The sequence below is a fragment of the Rhagoletis zephyria genome, unplaced genomic scaffold (genome assembly GCF_001687245.7).
Source record: "Rhagoletis zephyria isolate East Lansing unplaced genomic scaffold, Rhagoletis_zephyria_1.1 Rzeph_scaffold_01257, whole genome shotgun sequence".
In the NCBI taxonomy this organism is placed as follows: Eukaryota; Metazoa; Arthropoda; class Insecta; order Diptera; family Tephritidae; genus Rhagoletis; species Rhagoletis zephyria.
In genome coordinates this window covers 98,922-119,572 of record NW_016158341.1, presented here as the reverse complement: position 1 = coordinate 119,572, position 20,651 = coordinate 98,922, and the positions used below count along the sequence as shown (strand labels likewise).

General features: G+C 35.3%; 5 protein-coding genes across 5 annotated transcripts in view; 3 read left to right on the top strand and 2 right to left on the bottom strand.

Annotated features, from left to right (window-relative positions):
- Nucleotides 1-702: 702 nt before the first annotated feature.
- LOC108363364 (protein MEMO1) lies at nt 703-6,081 on the top strand. The gene is made up of 7 exons (XM_017616708.1): nt 703-972; nt 3,402-3,483; nt 3,540-3,608; nt 3,719-3,831; nt 4,621-4,732; nt 4,816-5,035; nt 5,686-6,081. The coding sequence occupies exons 1-7, from the start codon at nt 921-923 to the stop codon at nt 5,926-5,928; spliced, it is 891 nt and encodes a 296-aa protein (XP_017472197.1). The 5' UTR covers nt 703-920; the 3' UTR covers nt 5,929-6,081.
- Nucleotides 1,938-2,985, bottom strand: LOC108363365 (uncharacterized). The gene is made up of 2 exons (XM_017616710.1): nt 2,881-2,985; nt 1,938-2,826 (listed from the first exon to the last, which is right to left on the bottom strand). Exons 1-2 carry the CDS (start codon nt 2,958-2,960, stop codon nt 2,133-2,135), a joined length of 774 nt encoding a protein of 257 aa, XP_017472199.1. The 5' UTR covers nt 2,961-2,985; the 3' UTR covers nt 1,938-2,132.
- A 1,135-nt stretch (nt 6,082-7,216) lies between the features above and the next one.
- LOC108363363 (uncharacterized) lies at nt 7,217-11,690 on the bottom strand. Its single transcript, XM_017616707.1, has 6 exons — nt 11,514-11,690; nt 10,875-11,166; nt 9,867-10,621; nt 9,686-9,805; nt 9,091-9,565; nt 7,217-9,016 (listed from the first exon to the last, which is right to left on the bottom strand). The coding sequence occupies exons 2-6, from the start codon at nt 11,053-11,055 to the stop codon at nt 8,823-8,825; spliced, it is 1,725 nt and encodes a 574-aa protein (XP_017472196.1). The 5' UTR covers nt 11,056-11,166; nt 11,514-11,690; the 3' UTR covers nt 7,217-8,822.
- A 3,336-nt stretch (nt 11,691-15,026) lies between these two features.
- LOC108363367 (uncharacterized) lies at nt 15,027-16,060 on the top strand. Its single transcript, XM_017616712.1, has one exon. It carries the CDS (start codon nt 15,189-15,191, stop codon nt 16,032-16,034), a length of 846 nt encoding a protein of 281 aa, XP_017472201.1. The 5' UTR covers nt 15,027-15,188; the 3' UTR covers nt 16,035-16,060.
- Nucleotides 16,061-18,393: 2,333 nt separating this feature from the next.
- The window catches only part of SMC1 (structural maintenance of chromosomes 1), a 6,788-nt gene continuing 4,530 nt past the window's right edge, over nt 18,394-20,651 (top strand). Inside the window, exons 1-5 of the mRNA XM_017616706.1 lie at nt 18,394-18,783; nt 18,842-19,062; nt 19,132-19,280; nt 19,339-19,507; nt 19,585-20,478. Coding sequence (XP_017472195.1) covers nt 18,621-18,783; nt 18,842-19,062; nt 19,132-19,280; nt 19,339-19,507; nt 19,585-20,478 — 1,596 coding nt within the window. The 5' untranslated portion in view covers nt 18,394-18,620. The remainder of the gene's footprint in view (nt 18,784-18,841; nt 19,063-19,131; nt 19,281-19,338; nt 19,508-19,584; nt 20,479-20,651) is intronic.

Below are 20,651 nucleotides of genomic sequence, written 5' to 3'. Positions count from 1 at the left end.
ACAAAGGAATAGTTAAAAAGTAGATTATCGTCAATGAAAGCACTATGGAAGCATAAACTTTGAGGGAGGTAAAAAAATTTACAAATTCTTAGAGTTCCTTATTATAGTTTATAGACAGATAAACTACTCGCTCTACTGCTGCTGGTGCCAGCGTTTCGCTTAGATTAGGCACATCCGTCCCGAGGCTAAAAATTTCCGCCGAAAACAGGTTGGAACAAGCAAACAACACTTTGGCGAAGTTACCATGCACGTGGCCATCCCGAGATATGCAGCTTATCGTACTAAATAATGATGAAAATGATTGCATAAACAAATAGATGATCAGTGTGCATTACGCAATGTAATAGGAGTATGTTACTTGCCTTCCGTTTTATAATTAATTTTAGAAATAAACCACTCGCTATAAAATGATGCTCAAAATATATTCCTTGAAAATTTTTTTTTTAGCAAAAAACTACTTTTTAGTTTCTTCAAAGAATATGGTAGCTGCAATGAAAAAAAAAAAAGTCAAAAGCACAGTTTACGTCAAATGGGAGCGATGGCGGATAAGAAGAAGTGAAACTACCTTTAAATATTTCTATCATTGCTACCACTTTGTATGAATACGCCTTGGTACGACGGAATGAATGAACGTTGCCGATGTTTTTAATTTTTGTCGTCGATGTATTGTGCCGCAAATCGTCGATGTTGATATCGATGTTTATGAACAAAACGTCAATGCTCGCATTCCTAATTTGATATCTTTTGTCAAAAAACGAATATAAATTGTTGTCAACCTTTCTTCTCAGTGAATTCTAGTTTGACACAATTGGAGTTAATACAAAAGGGCACCAAAAATCTGCAACATAAAGTTTGGAAAATATAAATTCAATGATATAATTGTAAATAGTTAAAAGAAAGTGGAAAGTAAGCTGGTAAAAATGTCTACTGTCAGAAAAGCAACCCATTCTGGAAGCTGGTACACCAATTTAGGTAAACATTGAGTAAGACAATTTGTATTCTAGCACTGGAAACTGCAGTTTTGTTTTGAAAATGACTATGTGCTCTACTTATACAAGAACGAAAGATTACATAGATATAATAGACTACATAGTGCCAGTGGTACGTTGGTGAGTCAGCATTGTCACATTATTTTTTATCACAGTTTCAAGCTTCCTTTAGGGATCATTAGGCTTAGATATTTGTCCAACACAAAACCGGGAAATGTTTAGCTATTCGTACAACGATTTCGTGGTGGGGGGCTAAGGGAGAGGGGGCGTGGGCCCCTCCCCCAAAAAAAAAGTAAACGAAAGAGGATGGTCCGCGCTTTATAAAAAGTTACCCCTTCCACCTCTCACTCCCACAGACCCCTTGGGAGCTGTTTGAAAATAAAAGAAATTTAGATTTTTTACAAAAGGATTATAACCCTCACTAAGTAGAATTCTCCTTTCTGTGTTGCCGAAGAAGAGGAGGAGTTCTTTTAATTTAATTCGCTAATTTATAAAAATCATACATATTGAAGTATTTGCTTAAAATTGACATCAAATAAGTTTTATTGCAACTTAAAATGTTTATTTTTATTACTAAATAATATAAATTTATGCATTCGCGTAGTTTGTAAACGAATAACTTTTCTCAGCCCTTCTTGAATAGGCCTCTCAGAATGGATTCACTTAAAAAGGCCTACCTAAATTATTTTCTGGGAGGCGTAGACTCTTTTTCTACAAGGTTTTTGATTCGGGTCACGCGTTCGGGCCCAGCAACCCNGTGAAATGGGATTATCCGGAATGTATAAAGAAACGCAGCCAATATAAATTTATGCATTCGCGTACTTTGTAAACGAATAAGCTTTTCTAGAAGGCATGCAAGGAAGCACTTTTCTCAGCCCTTTTTGAATAGGCCTCTTAGAATGGATTCACTTACAAAGGCCTACCTAAATTATTTTCTGGGAGGCGTAGACTCTTTTCTACAAGGGTTTTGATCGGGTCACGCGTTCGGGCCCAGCAACCTAAAATCGTAGAAATAACTAAACCGTACCCCACAAAACCACAAGGGCATTAAGCAAACGTGAAATAAACCACTTCAAACATATTTCGGCATATATATGATCAAAAAACATTTGAAGTACATATATAATATATAATAATAAACCATTAATTTTTGAGCTCTGAATCTTGGCCGGGCTGTCTAGACATCATTGTTTTGTTTATATCATCGATGCGTGCATATGATATTTCCGTAGCACGGGAAAGGCGTTTCGCCATTTCGTCAACCGAATGACGTTGTCTTTTAAGCTGCTCTAGACCGTGCTGTAGTTGTGTGCATGTTTGAAAGAACTCACTCAACTCTGGTATGTTACCGAATTCTCCAGGATGCCGTTGGAATTTTTCCCCCATTTCTACTGTCAACTTGTCCAGCGTATTATTCCTGTAATGTATTTGTAATATTTCCTTAATTTCGTCTTCTAGTGAAACAGTGCGGTCATTTTTAGCGAGGTGCATATCTTTAATGCGAGTTTTGAGTGAACTGAAATTGATGGCTTGGAATCTTTCGCCCATCGTTAGGAAAAGCTCATAACTTTGTTGCAGATCACAACGCATATTTTGTAGATCAGTGTCGATAGCTGCACTTTGAGTTTCCTCTCTAGGAAGTTGCAATAGCTTTGTAGAGAGTAATGTCGGAAGATGTTCCTTTTTAATTTTAGTATCTGTTGTGCCTGTTAGCGGAATGTTGTCTGAAGTTGTTATTTTCTCGGAGTTATGTATGGGCTGTTCCTGTTGTTGATCTGCGTCCCCTTCAATCTCTAAGCGTGTGCTGCATGTTGCATTCATCTTTTTGGACTCCTCGCTTTAAGAAATTTAATTGTATTATTCAATCTGCTAAAATTTATTGATTTCGTACCCGATTTCGTTGATAATTGAGTTCATCTCTTTTCGTATAAGATCATAAAGCCCGTTTGTTGAATTATCGCCCTCAGCCATTTTTCGCTATTGATAAATTTTTAAACAATTCTTAAAATAGTTANGCATGTTGCATTCATCTTTTTGGACTCCTCGCTTTAAGAAATTTAATTGTTTTATTCAATCTGCTAAAATTTATTGATTTCGTACCCGAATTCGTTGATAATTGAGTTCATCTCTTTTCGTATAAGATCATACAGCCCGTTTGTTGAATTATCGCCCTCAGCCATTTTTCGCTATTGATAAATTTTTAAACAATTCTTAAAATAGTAATTTTTTTTTTATTTATATTTTATGTATTTGTCGATAAATTGTAAGTAAAACTGTTATCTTCGGTGCCGAAAACCAAATAATGAATTAAGAAGAATATTGCTAGGCAAAGTACACAGCTGGGTTGGTTACTAAGGCACATTAAGAATTAACAAGCAAGTATAGTGCCTTAGTAAAACCTGAATTTTCTAGGTCCGGAGTTGTCACGTCAATTGGATCGCTGGCTGGTTGCTGCCGAACTTTCACACGGACCGGCACGTGCAATTATTGCGCCGTAAGTTAATAACATCTAATATTAAATGTAATTAATTTTTTTTGGACGACTCCTAGACATGCTGGCTACACCTACTGTGGCGCTTGTGGTGCCTTCGCCTATCGACAAGTCAGTCCCGCTGTAGTGTAAGTATGGAATTGTATTGTACACATCCATACATATGTACATGCATACATACATATATAAGATAATGAAGCTTAATACCACTGTTTAATTTCTTCTTATTGTTATATAGGAAAAGAATTTTCATATTGGGTCCGTCTCATCATGTACGTATGCGGGGCTGTGCCTTGACTACTGCGAAGAAATACAAAACACCTCTTTATGATCTCAAGATTGATACTCAAAGTAAATAAAATGTATTTCGTAGAGATATCACACGTTAAATAAAAATAGAATTAATGCATATGTTTTATTTTCGTCTACCAACTATATGAATTGATTAAACTTTGATTACGTTTTCCCACAAAATTAAGATTTTGAAATAATACTCTCTATTATTACCCGCGCGATATGCTTGTATGTACTAAAACTGTATGCAACAGCCTCTCGCTACTACAAAAAAAAAATATGCATATACATAAATCGTCGATGACTTTGCAAAACTGCCCATCGGCCACCTAAACCGCTAAAATGAGATTTGGTAATCCTGGACCCAGGCATCGAGATTTATGCATAAAAATCGTAAAATCGTTATTAAAATAGCTAGAAAAAATACCGCCTATTTGGGAAATGCCTTCAAAGAAAACCATTTTTTCGCTATCCTGTAAACTTCGAGTGTTGCAAAGGCATCGACGATATATGTATATGTACATATTATTTATTTTTATTTTATTTATTTCTTGACAGTCTTTTAAGACCTATAAAATCTTGTCAATTAAATTGTTAGCTTATTTAATTGCTTTCTTCCCTATACATACATATTTTTAGGCTGGGATGCAAAACCTCGTATCTGCCAAATGGTATTGCATGAAGTAAACTCAGTTAGAAGACAATTCAAAATTTCTGAAAAGTAAAATGTTTTCCTCATGAAATTTTTGCAATATGTAAACTTGGTATTGCATTTGGTGGATATGAGGTATTGCAGCTCTTGTGACGACATGTATTTATTCGTAGTCTAATGAATGCATATTTTAGTCAATGCCGAATTGGAAAAGACTGGAAATTTCTCATGGATGGACATGAAAACAGATGAGGATGAACATAGTATCGAAATGCACTTGCCATATATAGCAAAAGTTATGGAAGAGTAAGTATTATTCCACTGAATGCCTTTGTATCTAAAGCTTTTAAAAATTTGAATTCAATAATTGCTTATTGTACATTGTACAGTTTCAAAGATCAGTTCACGATCGTGCCAATTTTAGTCGGTTCTTTGAATCCCGAACAGGAAGCTCTGTATGGTGGCCTTCTAGCAAACTATTTTACAGATCCACAAAACCTCTTTGTGATATCATCGGACTTTTGCCATTGGGGACACCGCTTCAACTATACGTATTACGATCGCTCATGTGGTCAAATTTACTCATCTATTGAAAAGCTTGATAAAGATGTATGTAAATAATAATCGCTTTGTTGTTTATTACAACACATATTGGCCAGGTAGTAGCATTAGAACAGCTGTTTTGATATAATTTTTAGCGAGTATTTAGGCCCTAAAAACGAAATGACAAGAAAGTCGCATCAGATATATGTTTTGTTTTTAATTCAAATTTTTTTTTTATACTCCACTAACCCACTCATGATTACGATAAAAATAAAAATAAAATAAAAATACTTGTATAATGTAACAAAATAATATTATATAATTATGTTCTTCAAGTAAATATTATTTTTGCTCTAATGCTACCACATGTTCCATATGATTTGGTTTATGGGACGATTATGGATATCAACTCAACTTCAGTTGGGTTTCCAATGAATTGCAGCTCAAATTAAGTGTGATAAATTTGAAGATAATAGAATTTGAAGTACCAGCATTTAACGCTTTAATGTAGGGGAAAAAGTTGGAAAAAAGTTATTCTTTATTAATCAAAACTTCCGCAGCAACCACAATAATGCAGTTGCGAATAAAGCAACGCAGTTCTCATTTGCCATCTGTAATACCATTTCAGCCACACACAACGCAACTGATGTTCAGTTGCCATCCGTAATCGGTCCATTATTCTTAAATACTATTTCTGGACGTATCTTTTCTTTCAGGGCATGGCCATTATTGAAACGCTTAATCCCAATGCTTTTACTGAATATCTACGAAAGTACAACAATACAATTTGTGGCCGTCATCCGATTGGTGTGATGCTTAATGCTGTAAAAGTGTTGCAAAGTCAAGGTTATAGTAATATGAGCTTTAAATTTCTTAAGTATGCTCAAAGCAGTCAATGCAAGGATATGGATGATTCCAGTGTTAGCTATGCCTCCGGATCCTTAGTGTTTGAATCTTAGGGTGTTTGGAAAATTTAAAACTGTTGTGTGCAAATACGTACCCCAAATTCTGGCAGACTATTTCTGAGTTTTTTTTTTTAACAAGTATAAAATAATGTTAATTTGCATGGAGAAAATAACTAAATAAAAATAGACAAGTATATTTGTTGATGAATATTTTGGTCGAGTGAGAGGGGCGCAATATCAATCGCAAGGTCCAGGGTTCGAGCCCTGGTCCGAGCAACATAAATTATATTTATTTTTAACAGCAGTCGCTCCTTGGCTTGCAATGGCAAACCTTGGAGTTCATTTCTCTCATGAAAAAGCTTCCCATTAAAAATCGTTGCCGTTCGGTGGTGGCGTAACACTACTTTGTATGAAAACTTCAAGTCGCACACCACAAATCCGTGGGCTACCCAAGTAATTGCAAATGTATAAGTGCCAATATTTACGCAAACCTTACACCACTTAAAAGAAAATATAGTTCACACTGTAATAAAAACTATATAAAATAAGTTTCAAACTGTCTACAATATTTAAAAGAATTCATCAAAACTTCAAAGTTTTTAATAAAATATTTTACAAAAATTTTCGGTATGCCCAATTAATTTTAGTTTAATAATAAAGCAAGTTTGAAGAAGCTCAAAATGTTGGTTGATTTTTTGCAATATTTTTCCCACACGATGTTGCTCATTTTTTCCTAAGAAAAAGGCATGTGTGCCATAGAAAACTACGCAACACCGTTGGCAAAATTATTTTTTTTTCACTTCACATTATTATACTAAAATTAAACTACCAAATCGAAATTCTCGTAAAAATTTTGTTAAAAATGATTGAAATTTTTTATACAAATTTTATAAATTCTCAAAATTTTTTAAAATGTTTGAAACTTTTATTGATATAGTTTTGGTTGCGATTTAAACTATGTATAATAAATAAAATAAAAAATATAAATTTACAAAATTCTACCTAATTAAGAAACAGGTGGTTGTAATATTCGCTTGACCTTGAGTGCACAGTTACACACAGAAGTATTCGTTGTTTAGTTTGTTCACGGTATTCAAAATCTGTTATTATAAACCTTTTTTCCTTAATTTTTATTTAAATTATAGCTCGTTCTATAACAAAAACTCAATAAATCATTCATTATATGGTTTATGTTATGCATTGAGGTATATTTTAAATACATATTAACGAATAAGATTTATAATGGAAGATATTTTGAATTTCGTAAAAAAAACTAAACAACGAGTATTTCTGTGAGTAACTGTAAATATACATATAATTGAAACAGTTTTTATACTAGACAATTTTGTATTTAGACATTTTTACAATGGATACATAGGCTACATCGATGTGTACATTTCACTTAGAAACTACACAAAATATTAAATGTTTTCCCATTCTTTTTCTTTTTAGTTAACAAGTACATATGTACATATGTTTTCATTCATTTGTTTAAGTGGTTATATATTTACTTCTTTCATATTCATTGCGCATTAAAACTACTACAACGGTATGTTTTTCTCATACTGGTGGGAATGTTGGAATGACGAGCACTGAAAGCTGTAGATCACACAGTTGGATGCTGTTATCGATAGGCCTTTTGAGCGCAGATACGATAGTTGCAAGGTTTCAGATTTTTTCTACTTGGCTTCAAGGTACATACAGATTATATATATTTAAAATATGAAAATAAAATTATTTCGGGATATGGATTGTTTTGTGTAGATATGTAGTACAGAGTAGATGAAACTATTTGCACAGACACAACAAAAAGAATAGCTAGGTATGTATACATATAGATAGTAAATAAGTTTAAATTTAAACTTCCACTTATGTATATACATAAATCTAAAATTTAAATTCATTATGTCGAGCCATAATTGCAATTTTGATCTAACCAACAAAAATATGATGTTATTTTACCTGCAGAGATCGATATTTTATCTTTAAAAAATATCACAGCCGCAACGGTTTATCGTAAGGACTTTTACTCTCCTTGAACGCAAAATTTCACCAAGATACTTTAGTAAATAGTGTTCTGTATTTTAAAGATATGAAAGCTTTAAAGCGGAAAGTTTTTAATTGAATACAAAAAATTTACACCGCCATGCTTAAAGCGCAATTAACCATATTAAAATAGTTCCACTTGTTAATTCTGAATTTGTTTAAAAAAAAAACAAAGTTTAAAATTACCAATTTTGTGATTTTGGGATCAGTTTCGATGAAATTTTAAATTTCAATATCGGAATCAACGAAAGAAAATATTTCTAATGCGCTTAGGTTAATTTTTAACTAGGCACTAAATTTTGTCGGACTGTGCCATTCGAAAATCTTAAAAATGTATTTGGGTTTAAATCATGATACAAAAATTTACCATGCGTTTAAATCAAAATTGCGGTTACAGCTCGATTGGTTCATTGATATTATTATTAAAATTTTAGATATGCGAATGCTGTTTTAGCGCATGAATCAGTAGTTATTATGAGACTGAATTAAAACAAATCTAAATATATACTTACATATGGACTCCTTCAAACCATACTATGCAAGTCTGACTAAGTCTAAGGTTACTTACCAAGCTATGGTTTGGAGGTTTCGATATGTACCTATGTATGTTTACTTTATGCACATAAATTCAATAAACCGCACATAAAATCATACATACGTATGTATTTCTAATGTAATCTTATTTCGCAAATTTTGTTTTTAAATTTAGACACTCACACTCACAAACATGCATGAGAAAATATAAGGATTTACTTTTAAATTTAATTTGAAACATCTGCAATACCTAAATATGTATGTACGTATATAACCATAGTTAGTAAATCGATTAAGATTCCCATTTAATAGTATTCATCTCTCTTAGTATACATATATTATGCACTCATCAAATAAATTGACAGCAATCAAAAGAAACGCGTCAGACGTGGCCGTAATAACTTAAACGCTCCATATAGAGTCAAACTAATGATACCATATTTTATAGTGAACTTGCAAATGCGCGTACTTATGCTGGCCGGTGGAATTTCCATGATAGCTGGTATTTTCTGCGGGTCCACACGACCCCACATTTCAGCAATGCCATTTGCATGGCCAATACCTTAGAGTGCAAAGAAAAAATAATTTCAACTAGGGAATGTCTCGTTTGATTTATATGCAGCAGCGTGCACTCACCTACGACGCCAACAACGCGTACTGGTCGCGGCATACCGGAACCATCGATTGGCGCTTGCGGTAATGCAGCAAGTTGTAATGAATGGCAAAGAAATAGGTCTCGCTCCTTAACGAAAACATCGGAAAAAGCAGGAAATTCGCCAGCCATTTCTTGCATAAGTTTTTCAAGCAAGTCACGCTGTTTGCATTCTTCCACTTCTTCAATGCTTATGGTGTCGGTGGAAGTGAGACGCCATACCAGCTTTATAGTCTGCCACAATGATAGTGCGCGCAACGCCCGATGCAGCGTGATTCGTATAGGTCGATCTCCAAGATGCAGCATGCAGCCGGGTAGTTTGTGAATTTCTTCAAACGCACGACGAAACTCTCCACCCGGCGCCATACCCAAGTCTTTCGCTATTTGGGCGCTCATCTGCAGTAGCAGTATGAAGAAGATACCGTTAATGTAGCCATGTGTCTGTATTATGCTGCGAATCTGTATGATGATAATTGTATATAATTGATTAGAAGCCATAGTTATACAGTGGCCATAATGTAATAATACCAAATTCTGATATTTGTTGATAAAATTTATGTACATGGAAAATTTCATTACCTTGGCAATGTTGAAATTTTTCGCCTCTTCCAGCAGAGTCTTTTCATCGAGTTTCAATATATGAACGCGTGATGGACACAGTTCAACCATCACTACATCTGGACGGACATTGCGTATAACCTAAAAGTGTTTTTTATTGGAAAGCTTTTCTTATTATTTTGTTTTTCCTAACTTTACTCACATAAGAGACATCATCTTGTGACTCCTCACTGAAGTGAGCTGTGCCCACCAAATACACTCTACTGCCGAATGGCGTGTCCAGAACAGTTACCGTTGACGGCAAGTGTTTTTCAAACTCATCTATTGTATCGTATATTTGTATCTCGCGCTTAGTACCTGGTTGATCACCTTGTGCTTCCCACTCAACATTTCTATTCGGTTCACCTGTGTTACCAGGTGCTGCTTTAGATTCCGCTGCGACTGCTTCGGCTATTGCCACGTTCAGTTTTTGTTTACTAGAGTGTATCAAAGATTCAGCTTTTTTTCGACGCTTCTCTGCTGCTGCTGTAGAAGCAGCATCTCCAACTTTTGACGGTGACATCTTTTGTTTGGCGACGCCTGCACCAACAGCTTTGGTTGCTTTTGGTTGTTGAGTACTTTCATCATCCGATGAAGATTCTATTAGCACTATAGAGTTTTCCAGATCCTGCTCTTTGATTGAATTATCACTAATTTCTATAATTGACAAATTGGGATTATCCGTCTTGAATATTGTCTTATTTGCTAGTTGGGATTTTGGATCGACTTCCTCTTGTGAAGTATTAGTCTCGGTGCTTTCGGACTGTAAAAGCAGCATACTGGCACTGATGTTCGTATTCAAATCACGTGTCGCGGATGAGCTGCATGAACCGGTGGTTGTATTACTTCGATGTGAGTCGCTGCCGTTTAATGTTGAATCGGTGGAAACGTTAAGGTGTGAATTGTTATTGGCACTTTCTGAAATGCATATGTAAGAATTGCACGCTGTATAAATAAGTGCAATAGATGCAATTAGATTTTACACAGTATGAATTGAGACGGCTGGTTGTGGTTTCGCCGCACTATCACAATTCAGGAAAAACTATAAAGCTACCTCTACTCGGAATGGTTTCTGTCGACCGACAAATCGATTTTGGTTGAACGACAAAAGTCGACTAGAAAATCGACCCGTGTAAAGCAGCTTAAATAAAAAATAAAATCCAAAAGATACCGTCAAATGATGCATAAGCGGTGAGATTTTCCAAGGCGCTATCATATATACCACTGCTGCCTAAGGTCGTGTCGTTGAGTTGTTCAAATGACTGGATACCACTTTTGCTTCTGGTGGTTGTGGGTGGAGATTGTGAGTCTGCTCGAGACATATCACGATTCGAAGCCGTTGATAAGTTCATGTTTTGGAAGAGTTGGTTACGTAAACAAATTCGATTTTCGGCGGATATATATTTATAAATTCTTTGTTATTAGTTCGCTATCGCAGCAATATCTTGACTACCTTGTTGTAACTGTAAGGAAGAAAACTTGGAAATAATTTCGCGAAATCAGATAAGAGCTCGTCCTTAAAGGATGTTTTTCTTTGTTTATATATTGGCATTGTTGCCTAGAGATCGTTAACATAACAGTATCTTTATATTATTTAGATATCAATCATTCGGATTTCGTAATTTGTAAACAACCTTTAACTTGCGCTGCGACTTTTTTGATTAAAAAGGATTGTTTGAATCTTTACCTTTTTAAAACAAATAATTTTAGATTTCTGCAATGTAAAAAATGCATTTACGGGTGTATGCAAACATATTCAATCCTTTCTAAGTAGATTTACTTATTTCTAAGCGTAATAACTTATACTTACACAAAATCGGTGATATGGAATGCGTCCTTCACTAATAATCTCTTCTTATTCGCTTTGTTTACGCGGATAACAAAATAGAAATTATAATGCAAAAATTTTCAAAAAACCAAAAACTAATTGAAAATTTATTTTCTCGTCTTTGCACTTGTTTCTGCTGCTTCCTTTCCTTTATTTTCAGTTTCCTTTTTGACGTTTGCGTTATATCCCACGTACACAATTTTTTGACATATGCACACCATTTTCAAAACGAGCACAACTCGAAAGTTACTCAAAGGTGCAGAAAATGCGAAAAACTATTTCGTATCACATGCGAATCATAAGGACAAGGGAGACTCTACCATAGATTTGTATTAACAAATTTTGCTGAAAGGTAAATAAAAGCTCTGTGTAAATTTATAGCGCATAATTTCAAAACTGCGAAATTTTCAGTTGTGCCATTTTTGAAGACGGTGTGTTGGTTGTTTACATTAGCCGTGAACAGCGTTGGCACTTTAAAACGGTTTGGTAAATTTGCTACCATTTTTCAAAAATTTTTAAATTTTCCACCACAGTACGTTTTATCCTAGTTTTACTAATATTACATTTACATTGAGCCCAAATGCGTCATTTGGGCGAGAAACCTCAAATGCGAGGCCAAATCACGCATTTCTCCATACAAATTCACATTTCCATAATGACGCATTTCGACGCATTTACACAAAATCACGAAACAAATGCGTTCCAATTGCCGTACTATTTTATTGAACGCACTCAGAAACAAAAGTTCCACAAAAGCTTTGGTTTGTCTTTGACATTTGGAATTTTTCAAACACAAAACAAACACAACGAAATAAATAAATCTTTGAAATTTGTGTGTAAAAATTGTTAGTTTATACAAGAGCATTACACATTTTTAGTTTAATCAAAGAATAATTGCCTTTTTGTGTCCAAAAAGCGTTAACAATATAATAAATGTAGTGTTTGTTTACATACATTTTGTTTTTGTCTTCCCTTTTCATTTGATGAGAAGTCAAAGCAAATGCGGATCAAGCAGTGTAAACACCTTCAAATGACTGATTTCAAATCACGCATTTTGGTCCAATGTAAATGTAATATAAGCTTTTAACATAAATGCAAAATACGTACAATTCTCAAATTTAATAAATTAATGTATATGTATCAAGATCATTGAGGTGAGCGTAGCGGTATATTTTTTTTTTTGGAAAAGCCATAAGAGTTGTTGACGGTAAAAGCTCAAATTAAGCATGTTTTGAAATCTAAATTTTTCAAAACCCTTTCATGGATGATATCATTCGATAAAGAATTTATTTCCTTTTAATTTGATGTTCTGAAAATATATGAAAGTCCTGGAAATATATAGGAAATTTATCAAGCGTTCATTTGATATACAGTATGCAGTCAATTGTCTTCACTTTACACAGAAAGGAGAATTCAACTTAGTAAGGGTTATAATACCACGCACTTACAGCAAAAACAACGCTAAAAGTTAGCGAGATTTTATAGCAGTTTGAAACTTCCACTTTATTATACTAGAATTAAATGGTCTACAAAATTGTATACCAAAATTCCGATTAAAAAGTTTGAAATTTTAGTGAAAATAAGTAGAACTTTTCTAATTTTTGTACAAAGTTTAAAATCTGAATTTATAAAAACATAACAAAAATTAATGATGGAATTTTATGTTCCTAAATATTTCTTGCTTAGCACCATATAAAAAAGGGTTTTATGTAATCTAAAAGTTGCAAAAGATTGCACCTACTATCGATATTTTCAGATGCTATCGAGAGCCACTATCGATAGTATCGATATATCGAAATTTTAAAATGAACAGGGCTCGAATCGTCACATCCGTTCACGGATGAAATGGTACGTTCACGAATGTCATGATCCGTAAAAGGTATTTTTACGTGCCGAATAGAATGATACAAAAAATAAAGTAGTTTCATTACTACTGTTTTTTGATTATAAGGCAGATTTTTGACTTTTCTCCAGATGTGTTTAAGCATGGCTTTGCCACACTGAAATTTTTTGAGAGGGGGGATTTTCTTTTAAATATTTGGGATTTAATAAAATAGTAAAATTTGCATTAAAAAAATTGCAAATTGATGTGTAATCAAATTTGAACGTTTTTCTCAAGCGTTCAAAAGATCCTTTGAATAATATCGACGTGCAGAGATGAAGAAATAAAATAAAATCCAGATTTGAAACATTTATTTATTAAACAACTTTTTTTAATTCTATTTAAAAAAAATAAATATATTAACATAACAAAACTCTTTTTTTTTTTAATAGTCCCAAAAAGAAGTATTGTTAGCTATTTCGTCATCGTCGTTCATATTATGGTCCGAAACCAAGCTTCGGAGAAGGTTAAATAGGTCTGATTTCCTTCACAATTAAAAGAGCCATAATTCAGAATTGTCCCGAAGTGAAGTATATAGAAGTAATTCTGTAAACACACCTATCGTGGAAATCTTACGTGGAACACAAAACCTCTAAAGAATCGGCAGCATTTTGGCAATGTAAACAGGTATAGTGGAGCAGATTCTCAATCAAGAGCGTGGGAAGTCTGCTTGCAAAAGTTCAAAGAACTACAGCCATGTGCTATACGGAAGCTTTCACTACAACACGTGGCGCTGCTCTGGATGCACTGCTACACTTACCGTCACTTTGTTTCTTCATACGTAGGGAAGCCTCATAGGCCACCAACAGACTGGAAAGAAACGGATGCCGGTACAACACTGAGTGGGGCGAGGTGGAGGGGAATGAGTTTAAGGGCCGGTTACCATGAACGAAAGACACAAGATCACGTAAGAACAAGAGAGTGAAAAAAGTCGATTTTTTTAGCGGCTTCTACGCCATCTTGTTTCACTGGAAAACGAGCGAAAAGTAAACAAAGCAAAGAAAACAACGAAAACCAAAATTAGCCAAAATTATTGTCAGCCACTTTAAGCGCACAATTTAGGTAAAATGATGCAACAAAATGCTTTAAAATATGTTGTCATGTTGAATTAACTCTTCTTTACTTGAATAAAAGTGTAAAATAGTGGTGCTTGTGATGTAAACAAACGCTCAGCTAACGAACCCACTTTCGCAAACTTTTTTCTCAAAACCAGTTACAAATACAACGTCGCGTTCTTACGTGATCTTGTATTTTTGGTTCATGCCACCTCCGAGGAAACTAAGCAGTCGCCATTTAATTTGGCAAACAAAAGTTTGTCTGCATAAGACTGCGTTTATACACGAAAACTTTGTCGCCGCGATTTTTCACATTTTGGTGTTGCTCGTTTCATTTACACACGGCGATTTGTGTGTATGCAATTGTTGCTGTCAGCTGTGAACAGCGGTTCAATTTACACAGACGAACGAGAGCACAAAGCGTGTTGCCCGAGCACGAGCAACTCGGTGCCCCTCTCCTTTCCTCGTCATGCTCTCTCCAACAAACGTCGAGTTGCGGCAACAAAAATCGCCGTGTGTAAATGAAAGAAACAAAACGAAAAAACAAAAAAATGTCGATAGTATCGATAGTTGCGAAAAACTATCCATGGTTCATCGTAGTTCCAGACTAACAATACTATCGGTAGTCCCATCGATAGTTTTCCAGCTCTGCTTTATCGCACGAGAAACATATAATTACACCTAACTCACTATTTTTGATAAGAACAAAGTGAAAGTGAAATGGAAACAATAAGCATTAAAGAACGTTTTCTTGAAGATAATACGGACTTCAAAGAAATCAAGCCTACCCAAGAGTTGACCACAATCGGTGGATTCCCAGGCATCGATGAGGTGGAAGATGAAGTTTGGTTTCTGCAATGCCCGAAAGGATTTGATGTTGAATCAGAATTGCAAGGCCAAAAATTTAAAATTCCTGGTCGTACAAATTTCAATTCGTGTGAAGCTGTAGCAGTGGAATATGCTGAGCCCGAGACGCGTGCATTTGGTTATTGCAATCGTAAAGGCCGCTATTCGCTACGTTTATTGCCAGTAAAGGGCAACATACTGCTGCGCGGACGTCTGAAGGCAACAGAAGCAGTAACATTGGAAAATGCTGAGGCTATGTGTCCGCCGCAGGGTCGAGTACCATTTCCGGAAATGATCAAGGTCCGCCATCCTCTGCATGGTCATCAATTCGACAAAAGCATACGTGTTAACAAGGATATCGCGGAACGACTGAAGAAGGCAGATGAAATATCGGCGAAAGTACTATATGATGCTATTAAAAATAGGAATATTATAAAAAATGTAAATTCTGGTTTGTCCAAAATGAAACAAAGACCAAAGGCGTTTACAACGAATGAGCAAAACGCAATTCAAATTGATAGCACTGACGAGGATGGAGTGTTTGAACGTGAGGAAAAAACAAAGAAAAGAAAAAAGAGCCGGAAGAACTCCGAAAGCATCGTTACGGGTGAAGAAGAGGGCTTGAAATCCACAAATGAAGTCGCTAAGAAACAGAAAAAATCACACAAAACTAGCATAGGAGAAGTTTCAAAAGATTTGCAATGGCTTCAAAATATATAGCTATAATTAAGTCTGTGCAAAAATAAGATCTTTTATATAAATATTTAATTACATAAAAAATAAGGAGTGTCTATTTACACACGCCACGGTAACTTTTACTGTTATAATCCCTAAGCGCGTCCGAAGGCTGCCTACACAGAAAGAAGTTTCGCCCCACTTCTCGGCAACACAGAAAGGAGAATTCTGCGTATCAAGGGTTATAATCCCTAAGCGCGGCCAAAGGCCGCCTACGCAGAAAGACGTTTCGGCTCACTTCTCGGCAACATGTAAAGGAGAATTCTGCGAAGTAAGGGTTATAATCCCTAAGCGCAGCCGAAGGCCCCCTACACAGAAAGAAGTTCCGCCCCACCTTTCTGGCAACAGAGAAAAGAGAATTCTGCGTATTAAGGGTATTAAGAGCGTTATAATCCCTAAGCGCGTCCAAAGGCCGCCTACGCAGAAAGGACTTCCGCCCCTCTTCCCCTTTACCCCTAAACCTCTTTACCACTATAGTCGGAGGTCTTTAAATTAAAGTTTGCTCAAAAAAATAGGTAACCTCGGATCCATTGTAAATTTCTTCGTAGATCCACTGTTATCACTGAGACAAAATATTTATGTCTTCAAAGTCTTTTTTCATAATCAGGCATGTTCTGCAATTCACTTCCGAGTGAATTTCAATCAAACTCGCTTTGTATTCAAATTGGCCGGCGTTGAAATTCAGTAGGAAGTGAATTGCAGAACCTGTCCGAATAATTATGAGTTTGGGGCCTGTTCGGGACTATATACAAAATTTTTTCGCTCATAATTATTATCAAAAGGTTTTTATAATATAAGTCTCAAAATAAAAGTTTTTGAAGATTTAAAAATATTTTTCTCAATGATAATTATTATGACAAGACTTTTACAATATAAGACTTAAAATAATAGTTATCGATGACTAAAAAAAATTTTCTCACACATATTATCAAAAGATTTTTATAATTCTTACGAAAATTTTGAGGACTTTTTTAAAACACCATGAAATAATTATTATTCTGGGTCTCTGCTAAAAAGTATAAAATAATTTATAGATTCAGCGATTACGTTTAAGAAGTTTCAAAATAGGTGGCAACCCTATTAAAAATATTTTTGAATTGGGGATATTTAAAATACCTTCACGAACTTGCGTGATTCCAATTATTGTTGACGAAAATGCAACCGTGTGCCATAATCCCACTTGCAAATTCTTCTACCACGATGAATATCTTGATTCTGGGCACAAATGCGTTTTTTTGTGTTCCTCACTCTATGGGCACTTTTGGCATATTTTGACACTTATCAGAAGGTATTTTTTAACCGGCTTGCAAACAAGGAGGAAGTTATCAATTCGTCGGTGTTTTTTTTTTATTTTTATGCCCCAAACTAATCTGGATTAGATCCGATCATTAGAGCATGAAATATATATATATATATTTTTATATGAGAATTGAAGTCGGTTTTGTTCTTTGCTTAAAAATTACTTGTTTACTCCAATTACCGTGGCCAGGCCGCGAAACATGTGGAAAATAGGGTTAAAGGGCTTTCGCACGGGCGATTTTTCAGGCAACTTTTGCGTTCAACTCACGCAGGAAATAAAAAAGGAATGGCTAAAAATATCAAAATATAAAAAAAAATATAAAAATATTCGCCTTAAAAAGACGTTTGCATTGTTCAACTTTGAATTCTACTTTTGGTTGAACGGCCTTTCAACTAATCGTTTTCAACAAAGCTGGTCGCCAGCCAACATTTAGCCATTCAACTTTGTTTTTCGTGCAACCCTGCGTGAGTTGAAAGCAAAAGTTGAACGCAAAATCGCCGCGTGTGAACACCTTTTAAGGATGTCAGTGGCAAAAATACATCGATGTTTTTTGCGCCTCGATACATCGATATTTGTCATTTTTTTACATTTAAACATTTGGGGTATTCACAACAGTGTCGTAAGTATCATATTGTTGTATGTCGTAAACTTTAAACGCCTAAAAAACATGTTAAAGGGGTTTGCAAAGTGCCATCCAAGTCATACTATGTATTTTCGCAGTGTTAAAAATAGTTGGTTGTGGTTTCAAGTTCTCTAAACATTTATTTAAGCTTTTAAGGTTTACGACATACAACAATACGACACTTATGACATCGCTGTGAATCCCTCAAATGAGAAACTTAAAAATTAGTGTGTTACGTTAAAAAATTTATATTTTGCTGTGACGGGTGGGTCATCCAATAAACATTTATTTGAACGCTTACAACTTCTCACCATAACAGCATTTTTCTAATAACTTTCCACCGTTTTTAAGTTCATGAATTGTGTTTTCTTTTTTGATAATTTTTCTTTGTATTGTCACCTTTGGTATATGGAGATTGTCTTGAAACATCCATATTTTCGATGCATCGATATTTTTCCAACATTCCTAGCTTCGATGTTTTTTCGAAATCCCTATCTCAAATTAAACGTCAAAAGAGGAAACCAATGTTGGGATACTGGAAAACTGCGCGTCTTTTTTCACCAACTTACAAATAGTTCTAACATTTATTGCTTTTAAAATTTTGCCTAGAGTATAGTTAGAGAATCGAACTCCCTACCGCAACATTGAAATGACCGAGGATGAAGAGGCGGTGGAGGCCTCCACCTCAACTCCCAAGGAGGATGTGTATTTCCTACAGTACATTGAGATGGAAAATTTCAAGTCGTATCGAGGCCATGTAATTGTCGGCCCGCTAAAAAAATTTACTGCAGTCATTGGACCAAATGGATCAGGTATAGTTTTATTGTTTCAACCCGTTTCAATTAAATACTAATCTAATCGCTGTCCTAGGAAAGTCAAATTTTATGGATGCAATTAGTTTTGTAATGGGTGAGAAGACTTCAAGTTTGCGCGTGAAACGACTCAATGACCTAATTCATGGGTCGTCTATTGGCAAGCCGGTGTCGCGCAGTTGCTATGTAACCGCTAAATTTCTCATCAATGATGAGCAACAAATGGATTTTCAGCGAGCAGTTATTGGCGGTTCATCTGAATATCGCATAAATGGGGAGGTAAATTCGAATTATGTGCTTATAATAAATAATATACGTACATATAGCAAACATATTTTTATTATAAAGAATGTAACAAGCGGTGCCTACTTATCCAAACTCGAAAAGATGGGTATAAACGTGAAAGCGAAAAATTTTTTAGTATTCCAAGGCGCTGTAGAAAATATCGCAATGAAAACGCCAAAAGAGCGCACGGCGTTGTTCGAGGAGATCAGCGGGTATGAATATTTTAATATCTATATTTTTATATACATACATTCATATGTATATTTGCAGTTCGGGGCTTCTTAGAGAGGATTACAATCGTTTAAAACAAGAAATGAATTTAGCTGAGGAGGAAACCCAATTTACGTATCAGAAAAAGAAAGGAATGGCTGCAGAACGTAAAGAAGCCAAACATGAGAAGATGGAAGCAGACCGTTATGCGCGTTTGAAAAATGAATATGTGAGTTAACCATATAGCAAATACTCTCTTTTTGATTGTTGATCTTAATAAAATTAGCCTGAAATTAACGATTACAGAATGAGAAACTGGTGGAATATCAACTGTTTAAGCTTTACCACGTAGAGAACGATATTAAAAAACTAAATCAAGATCTGGAAACCAAGCAAAAAGACGTTAAAAGCGTTGAAGTTCGAAAGGAACAAGCAGATGAGGTATTGCGGGAAAAAAAGAAAGATGCTGGCAAGTTTTCGCGTGATTTGGCAAAAATAGAGCAAGAAATACGAGAGTTTGAAACGCAAATGAACAAAAAACGTCCACTGTATATTAAAGCCAAGGAAAAGATAACCCATTGTCAGAAGAAATTGACATCACTGCAGAAAACTCTAGAGACTGCGCGCGAAGCGGATAATGCACATCAACAAGATATTCGTAAGCTGGAAAAGCAGTTGGCTGAAGTTGAGACATTGAAAAAACGTTTTGAGGATGAAATCGAAAACGAATCTCAGCGTCGTGGGAAAAGCGTAACGATGGAAGAAGGTTTGGTGCAGGAGTACGATCGCCTCAAACAACAAGCGGAAGCTACAGCCACACAATACCGTTCACAATTAGATTCGGTGAACCGTGAACAGAAGTCCGATCAAGATATGTTAGATGGGGAAGGCAATCGTAAGGCATCGGTGGAGGAGTCCTTGAAAAAGTTGACTCTACAACGCGAAGAGGCAGTCAAAAGGCGCGACAAGCTAATGGATCACATAAAATCATCACAAGCCGCATTAGAGGAACAAAATCGCATCAAGGATGAACTGCGTCGGGATGTGGGCTGCTCCAAGGAGAAGATAGCTGAAAAGCAACGAGAATTGGAAAATGTCCGCGATCAGTTAGGTGACGCGAAGAGTGATAAGCACGAAGATGCGCATCGTAAAAAGAAGCAGGAAGTTGTGGAGTTGTTTAAGCAACAGGTGCCGGGGGTGGTAAGTTGGTAGCCCCAAGGGCTTAATTATTTTTTTTTTAACTTTTTGTATATTAATATATAGGCAGGTTCAGCGATTCAGTTTCCGAGTGCATTTCAATCCCATGCAATTTAAATTCAAACTGGCTTGGTTGCAATTAACTCGGAAGTATATTGCAGAACCCGCCTGATAAA